The sequence below is a fragment of the Onthophagus taurus genome, chromosome 6, assembly GCF_036711975.1.
Source record: "Onthophagus taurus isolate NC chromosome 6, IU_Otau_3.0, whole genome shotgun sequence".
Taxonomy (NCBI): domain Eukaryota; kingdom Metazoa; phylum Arthropoda; class Insecta; order Coleoptera; family Scarabaeidae; genus Onthophagus; species Onthophagus taurus.
The window spans coordinates 9,618,373-9,627,783 of NC_091971.1; the positions used below are offsets into that span (position 1 = coordinate 9,618,373).

General features: G+C 34.5%; 1 protein-coding gene across 2 annotated transcripts in view; it reads left to right on the forward strand.

Annotated features, from left to right (window-relative positions):
- The window catches only part of LOC111427854 (neuroligin-4, X-linked-like), a 108,419-nt gene extending 99,884 nt beyond the window's left edge, over positions 1-8,535 (forward strand). For both annotated transcript variants that reach the window (XM_023063197.2, XM_071196474.1), the window contains 3 exons: positions 330-606; positions 6,737-6,883; positions 7,005-8,535. In XM_023063197.2, coding sequence (XP_022918965.1) covers positions 330-606; positions 6,737-6,883; positions 7,005-7,618 — 1,038 coding nt within the window. In that variant the 3' untranslated portion in view covers positions 7,619-8,535. The remainder of the gene's footprint in view (positions 1-329; positions 607-6,736; positions 6,884-7,004) is intronic.
- The last annotated feature ends 876 nt before the right edge of the window (positions 8,536-9,411 follow it).

A 9,411-nucleotide genomic window follows, 5' to 3' on the forward strand; every position in this document is an offset into this window, starting at 1 on the left:
TGTAAAACATTTAAAACGAATTGGTTTCAATCATTAATTCAGGATTAATTAAATTGCCAATTATCAAAATGAGCAAATATAGAATAAATACGCTATAATTTGACATTAGCTTTACAGTCATAGGTCGTTTATTTAATTGCACGCCGCCTAAATCGTGCAAAGCAATTTGCAAAATTGTTTTGATAATTTTGAAATAGAACGCCAACGTAATAATTAATTTCTCCGGTTGGAACCATTTTCGTTTCAAATTCCAAACAATTATCTCCATTCTCATTAGCCTTTAATATTCATAATCCTCACATTTACATACTTTTTTTGGTTATTTTTAGCGTTTAGGTAGTGTTCGAGGTGAAGATGTCACATATATCCTAGGTCTTCCTTTAGTTGGAGGAATGCCATTCTTCCCACATAATTACACAAAACAAGATATGGGCGTTGCGGAAGCTGTATTGAATTTTTTCAGTAACTTTGCAAAAAGTGGTGACCCAAACGGACCGGGTCAACAAAAGGAAATCCCCGATTACGGCACTGTTCGTGAAAAGACTAGGTATAAAGGTCTTGTATGGGAACCGTATGAAGTTGGGACACAATACTACCTCAGTATAGGTAAGTTTATACCGGGAAAGTCTTTATTTATGAAGTTTGTTGAAGTTACAGAGCGACAACTGCCCCCCGGGCTTCGTCAGTTTTAATGCATAATATCCTAGCTGAAATTACAACGTTAGGCTTTTGTTCCGTTGACTTGTAGCTCGAAAGGAAGTTGGCTAAAGTTTCTCATAAGGTGTGGTTTTGATTTGCATTTAATTACGTTACCTGGTGTAGGAGTATAAATAACTCAACGCAACAAATAAACTTATCAAAAATGTTTTAAATTTGTAATGAAATTTGTTACTTACTAAATAAAACAAAATTTGTATTATTTAAATTTTATAAAACAAAAAAGAATGTAAATAAATAAAACAATAAGCGGGTACATAAAAAATTTACAACAAAATTTTGGCCAACTTTGCAATTATCAATATTTTTTTAATAAATGGGAAAGTTTGGTTGGTAAATACTCAAAATAAACATTTTTAATTTCAATTATTCCGAGTTCCTATTCCGGAATTAAATTGGCCAAGTCCCGACACGGCTAAAAATCAATAATTGGTTGATGAGAACATGAAGCGCGTTTCTGCGTGACATGAATTCGCCTGTTGTAACTCCCTTAATACGTAAATGTTTATAATTTCCGATTTTTATCATCCCCTGTGAATAACGAATACCAAATTGTAAAACAACTCCCCTTTTTTTGTTAAAAATTTTCAAAATCACGTTCAGTTTGATTAAAAATAAATATTATTCTTTAAATATTTACAATCCCCCATCGGCTTCAAGCTTTATAGTAACTTGACAACATCGAAAATTTCGAAGAGGTTGCATACTTCGTCTGCGCAAACCCCACGGAACAGCGACACGTCTCCTCACTCCCTAATGTTTATTTTATGAGTTTAAAAAGTTGGCGCGCGAGCTGTGGCTGCAGAAGTTCCTCCGTTTGTTTCATACAAATTCCGATTCGTGTAGTAACGTGACATCTGGTACGTTGCCTAGAACAAGTTATCAAAAACTACCCCCAGAAAGATTTAGTGCTACACGCCATTTGAAGATTTGCGCTGGCGATTGAACTTTTATGAGTGATATCAGTCCGTCGTGACAGTTTATGGATCGTAAACGACGCGCTCGTTTTCTGAAACGCCACAGAAACTATACGGCTTACAACGTTGTAGAAAACATACTTTACCATCTTAGTGTCTATGTATCCTTTTACTTCTATTTAACAACTTTGTAAGTCAACGAAGTTTGTGTTATATCAAACACCCCAACCTAATATCTATCAACTCTAAATGAGCCGGTTTGTAAGTAAATTGGAATAAAAATAACCGAAATTAAGTAAGATCGTTGTTTGAAAACTTGCCAAGGGAGTCTTAATTAAAAAGACTCGAGAACAAAGGTCATTACCGCTCCCGAATTTTATTAGAAAATTCTAAATTTGCCTTCTCTCTTTCGTTTTAGGGAGTCGCTCTAAAATGTTCTACCTTTACACCTCTTTCTTTCTTTCTCGAAGTTTACGCTTTCATTAATCTAGTAAATAGCTGACAGGTAGACTAATAAACCGCAAACGCGGGCGAGTAAAATTCAGCGTTATAACCAAAATTGCCCGCAAATGCAAACGTTATTTCCACAACAAAGTCACCTTTGTGTGCTATAAATATTCACAATAACTTTGGAGCAGCTTCGGCTATAGTTGGGCGAAATCGTCGCGTTATGGTGTGGTGGTGGCAACAAAGAGGCTTAACGTATTACCACTCGCTATGCTGGAGTTGCTAAGCTCCTCTTACAGATTTGCTTCTTAATACAAACGATACCCACAAGAAACCAATCCTCTATTTCTTAGTATATGAATCTAACGTATTCTTTGTATATCTAAGCTTTTAAATTTAACAAGAAACAAATATTATTTTAAAAATTCAACATTTTAATACAGTAAATAAAGAAAAGCATAAGCATGATTTACACTCACGTCACCTTATCCGTTTCCTCTTGGTACAATTCACCAATTCAAGAGAGACAATAACCTACTTGAAATTTGTCATCTCACAAAAGCGTCTTATGTGTATCTGTCCAGATGGGAATCGCAAATATTTAACATTATACGATGTAGCGACTTCATCCACGGGATTCTGAACCCCTTTTGATTTACAACACGATCCTCTAAACTCTGGAGTAGGGTCGAGGTCCAATTTTTTCCGGCATATTTACGCCCTGCCACCGATAACGTGTTCTCTAAAATGAATGCCTACGTTTTATGGGTCCCTGGATGTTCAACGAATAAAGGCTTTTTTTTTTATTTCCAAACTATGTCTGGTAATAACAGAACAGTTTGGATTAATTTTAGATAAAATTACATCAATATTCATGAAAAACTTTCTGTTGAAACATAAAGAAGAATAATTATCGGATTGAGAGAAATCTTGAAAACTAAACGATTCCTTTTTTTGAATTTCGAGACCCAAAACTTTATTTTAAAGATATATTGATGACCATAGTTATCAATTTACAAACATGAGAAGGAAGTAAATAGTTGCTTGCTTTGCTGACTTGCCCTATGTGGTCTGTATGCTGAAATTGTGTAGTATATCGATTTACTATTATAATATATTCGGCTTGTCTAATGTTTGTCAAGTTTATAATGAAATAATTTAACCCTATTATAAACTTTGGGCGCTATTTCAAACAATAAATTAACGGATGTGTTTCATTGCATACCAGTCCATGTGTTGAACTCTGTTTATTTAAACATAAACACCCCAAAATGTCTAAACAGCTTCCATAAAAAATTGTTTTAGATTTGTCAGCACAATTGTCTCCTTTCATTCTTAACTAATCATATTGTTTAGTCATAGAAAAAACTCCTTTCTAAATTTAATGGCACTGAATCCCTAATAAACTAGGCTAAAAAAAGGAAAGCATCATAAAAATATAACACAATTAACACCAGCTGACTACATTGAGCAAAAAATAAAAGTTGCAAGATGTTACAGCAAAAAGCGCACAATTACAAACTATGGCAATGCCACCAGCAAGCCCTCTAGTTCAGAAATTGTTATAGAAACTTTAAAATCCAACATATAGTCTTATTTTAGTTTTAAACTGCTTAGCATCTAAATCCAAGGTACGCTCAAGCAGCACTTATTATTTCTAGCGTGATAATTGGACCGCGTTATGCATCACTTGATTAAGCGCCAAATGAATAATGTTGAGAAAAACGGGATTTTCGTTTTCATCTCTCTAAAAATATAAGACTTTTCAGAATAGACAGACTCAAACTATTGAAAATTGTTTGGTTTTATCACAGAACACTGATGACAGCTATCACAAGCACAAAAGCCGGTTGGTCACTCTTTACGTTTTACGATTATACAGGTGTTTCTGTAATCACTAAAACTATAACATCTCTCATCTTATCCATTTTACAAACAAGTTTCTTAATATTTGTTTTTGTTTTGTTCAAAAAAGATCACATATCGAAGTCGAAATCAGATTATTAGTCACTAATTTACTTAATTAAAGTTTAAAAAGTTGTAAAATGAAATTAAGGACGAAGTGTTACAAGATAAGATGAGAGATGTTAATCTATTTGTAGACTAACACAGTCTTCAGAGTCTCTGAAGATGGCCAAGGGCCGAAACTAGTTAGACTTAAACTCTATATAAAATAAAAGACATAAACTTTTAATTTTATACTAACATCTAGAAAACGACACTGGCCCGAAATTGTAGGTTCATCTATTTTTTCTATTGTAGAATTTCTTGGTCGGACTTGAAATCGTATAACGTGATTGGCGCTTAACAAATAGTATTTTACGTCTCTCGATATTCTGCATTTTTTCTAAGATAAGTTACACCTTTACCTACTAGACAGCATGAAAATCTCTAAAAACGATCAAATGTCGCTTAGTCAAGTGATGTATAACGCGGTCCAATTGTGTTTGTCGCTTATTTTACAATATGAGGTTGGATTATTTTTAATGTATTGTAGCAATCCTAAAGTATGTATACTCAGAACAGTCAAGATATTCAAACAATCAAGCTTTGCAACATTTCAAACCAGTCATGACTCTCAATCATCTCCTTTGCATTCGAAAAACCTAGGCAGTGTGAGCAGAGTGACCCCAACAATGAATGGCGTAGATCACCTGTGGATCGAAGTATCTGTAATACTAATAAGTGATAATCAAAGTGTCAAACGGTACCATATTTATCAGATTTCTATTTGCAAAAATTGAAATATTTGACTTCTTGACCAAGCTTAACACACGAGCCTCCCACGTTAGCTTAGAATCAAGTATCACTCCTAGATATTTAACCATCTGAGTGATATTTGGCGCAATTCCTCGTAGAGCAAACGTCAATGACTCAGTTTTGGACGCGTTCACCGCAAGATTATTAGATTCAAACTAAGATGTTTTCAAAATAATATCGTTCAAGTGGCTATCTTAGGGAACAATGCACATACTAAGCCTTTCAAAGAAATATTCGGCAACTCTTCCCAGCATATCTTGCAAAATTTCAGCGATGACGACTTCAATCGCCACCTTCAGAGTTCCAAGGGTCGAATTTTGTATACCTCAGCTTTGACGTATCGCCACAAAAAAAAGTCACTTGGGTTGAAATCGAGGGAGCGAATAGGCTAAGGAACATCCTCCCGATAAGAGATCAGACAACCGGGAAAGAGATGTTGCAGAATTTCGTATGAACGATGGCAGTATGGGTCGTGACTCCATCTTGCTGAAACCAGAAGGCTTCTGTGTAATGTTTCTCTCTATTCTCTTCCATTTTCGTTCACGGTAACAGTTAATCTTTCGGATTCAAAAAGATAAGGCCCCATAGATAAGGACACAGCGCACCAAATTGTTAGTTTGGGATTGGGTCAAAATTTGGAAATTTTAACTCGACCGATTTATCATAAACTGAAGTCAATATTTCGTAAATTGCTAAAAAATAAAGTTTCTGGAGTATAAAGTTTAATAGAAGTTTTCATTTGGTTACGAAATTTCTGCCCGAAAATGTAATTAGTTTGAAATGTACCTAAACCGTCCGCGTGCGTAAATTTCGTTTTAACCATCAGATACAATTATACGAAACAGGCGGGGCGCGTGTACACTGTTGCAGTTATACGAACACCCGGAAACAGAATGCCAACCAACCCAACTATGTGGTTTAGGGGAGACCACCCTATTCCAAAAGAGAAGTCGTAACAACCGCTGCAACAAAACGCCGCGACGGTCGTGCGTTCAGATTCTATCTAGAACGGACTTTTTACTTTGCAACTGTCCCTCTAGCGTTTCCCAAAATTTCTACAATTACCGTTAGTTTCGGAGATAAATGAACGCGTAAATAAATCCGTGAATATTCCACATTATTCCGGGTACTCACTTTATTTTTTAATTTAAAAAAGCAATTTGATAACTAATAGCGTTGATATAATTTGAATACATTATTATTATTATTTTGTGTTCAATAAATGTATCGAAATGTTATTATTTCGTTTGAATAACTTCATAGATATTACATATTAATTAATATTATTGCTGGCTAATTCACCAAATACTAATTTCTATGTATTAAACTCGAATCCATATTATAATTAAAGTAACACAACGGGTCGCAGGTTTAGGTTGACCCCAGAACGACATCCACTATCGTAAATCAACACCGCCGTTGACTTATTACTCGAATGCGGCGAGCGGGTTTGGTCGTCGTCGTCGTCAAAAATAAAAACCGCAGAAAAGCGTGATAGTAAAGCCACGGCTCGGAGGTTATGAAAAAAATCCGAACGATACACGAGGGCGTATACACACGTGGAGGCATATGCGAAAGAGCGGTTACGGCATCTACCCGGTGATATACGCCTCGTGAAAAAAAAAACACAAAAAAAGAAAAAAATAAAAATCCTGCTTGCGTTTCATCGTTAGTCGTGCATCACCTCCTCTTTTTTCTTTCTTTTTCCGGTTGTTGTTGTTATTCAAGGCGGATTTCCCTCGCAAAAGGTCGCCAATTTACGAGATTTGTCTGGTGGACGCGGTTAATTTCGCTGTTTATCTCGATTTCCAGGTTAACCGGACAAGTTCAAAACAATTATTTTTTATTTTTCAAAATAAATTAGCACAAATTAACTCACTTTTTTTTCTGTTTAGCTTTGAAACCAAAAATGAAAAGTCATTACAGAGGTCATAAGATGGCCGTTTGGTTAAACTTAATCCCTCAGCTACATCAACCGGGTGACGACGATGTCAGCATGCGACACCATCATTTCCACGAGAGAGAACCCCATTACTACGCCGGTAATTGCCACCCCTTATGAATGTTTACCGCGCCATTTTCGGTATACGCTCGCTATCGGTCTTCATAAACGTCTAATCTCGGCTAGTTCGTTGTTACATGATCTTTGTATTACGTACACAGGGCAAGTCCGGGCGGAATCCTTCACGAGACTTCCGCCTCCATTGCATCCGGCTTCCATGACTGATCACCACTCGATAGGAGACGGAACCGAGTGTATCCCGAACACAACAGATGATGAAGAATTGATCGCAGAGGTCGCATCAACGGAGGAAATAGACGAAGAGGGAGAATTATTTCAAAAATTAGCTACGAGGCATTATTATAGTTACACAGCCGCTTTGGGTGTTACAGTGGGTGTTGGATGTCTATTATTGGTGTTGAATATGCTTATTTTCGCCGGGATTTATTATCAAAGAGATAGAGACAGAAGGAGACAAAGTAATCAAAATAATAGGATGTCCAGGTCGAATTCGACGCCTTCAACAGAGAATATTGCGTTATCACAAAGACCGAACACTCCATGCGGGTCGTTACGAAGATCACCAATTTTAAACAGAAAAGAAAACCAAGAATATCCCCCAAGTTACACGATCGTTAAAAATTACCCCGATATTCAAAATATCGAGCAAAAAAGAGATAAAGGAGATAAACCTCCCCCACCAATGAGAACATCGAGCAACCCCCCAGGCGGAACCGTTAAAAAAAGAGTCCAAATCCAAGAAATATCCGTATAGCAATCACAGAATGAGTGTGAACACTCACCCCATAATCAAATATCTTCAAAATATGACACTACCTTAGATGGTGATATCCTAGATACTTGTGATTTAGTTTCAGTGCAATTATAGGGACATGAATGTTTGGTGGTCTACATAGAAGAATAATATAAAATTTTTCTTAAAAAAAACTACCATAATAAACGTTGTGTGATAACTCAATGTGGTTATGTTTTGGATATTTTTGTATCTATTGTAAATAGTATAAGTGTATATATAACTATATAAAGGCAACTTTCACCATTATTAACGAAAATATACAATCGAACGTTATCATAAATATAATAGTCAAATTTTTTCCCAAACATAAATAATATATTCCTTTATTGCTCAAAATATCAAAAAAATAAATAAATAAATGAATAAACTTAAACCAAAAATAATAATAATAATAAACATTCGTCCAATTTTTCTAAAAATATCACTCAAAACGCTAATAAAACGAAAATCAAACAAACGCATAATAAAAACAACCTAATCATTTTTTTTCTTATTTTAGATCTAAATCGAAACCTTGTATGAACTAAACAATAAAAATAAAAACACGAATCGATGATCGAAATTTATTAATTGAATAAGAATCTTTATTAAAAAAAAATAATAAAGACAAGCAGAACTCGAAATCGGTTTTCTACTGCCATATTTTCCTATTACAAATAGTTGTTTGTATATTTTATTCCCGAGTTTACTAGAATGTTGTCAATCTTAAAAAAAAAACAATAATGGACCGAAAACGTAATGTATGTTATGTATGTTATATGTTGAACATGAAAGTGTCGTTGATAAATGATTTCTTTTGTTAAGTTTTTGTAAAACCTTGTATATAATGATCAAATCGAAAAAATCTGTAAATAAAACGTATTTATAACAAAGAATTTATGTTTTTTCAATTCTCATTGATTTCATTAGACATTTTCCTTAAATTCGGAAAAGCTAAAACTCAGTGTAAGTACTTAAATATACTTTCTGATGTTGTTTCAGTACCAGCAAAATTTAAGATTTTTTATTGCAACTAAAAGGAACTTTTTACCTAAAATTGTTAGAGTTTGAGCTACTCATATCCAATAATCATTAATCTAGACTGTAATTTTCTTGCTTTAAATCGGCCAGAAAATGAAATAAACCAATTTTCATTATGGAATGATGTCCTACACCATTTTTCAGACTAAAGATGCAGTTTTGTATAAACAGAGTTATCCATACATTACACACAAGGTCTGAACTTCTGCAACTATAATTTTTGCACAACTGCTTCTTTTGTGTAATTTGTTCGCTGGTATATGGAGACTTACATAATTCACCTCAATGGGCTAACCTCAAAGATGATATTAAGAGGCTATTATATTAAAAAATGTATATATGTTGTTTTGTTGTTTATTTGTAGTTGAAAATACCTCATGTCATTTTCTATTACCAAATATTATGCCTTATATTGCAAATACAATACTGCAAATATTGACATTTAGTTACCACTTCCGATATTCTTCCATGAGTTTCCTGAACACAAAGTCAATATCTTAATACAATAGGTAAGACAATATCTTTAAAGAAATGGGTTGTTAGGCTTTAATCTTCATAATTTCGGAAGAAGGAACATTTGCTAAAGATATCCAGAAAAGGACGTACCAAGGTCGAAAAAGCGTTCGTATGCTAAACGAACACTTTTTGTTATAGTCAGTAGAGAGAAATCCAGAGAAAAGCAGGAAACAACTTGAAACGATAGAAATGAACTTTCTAAGAAGAGCATGCAA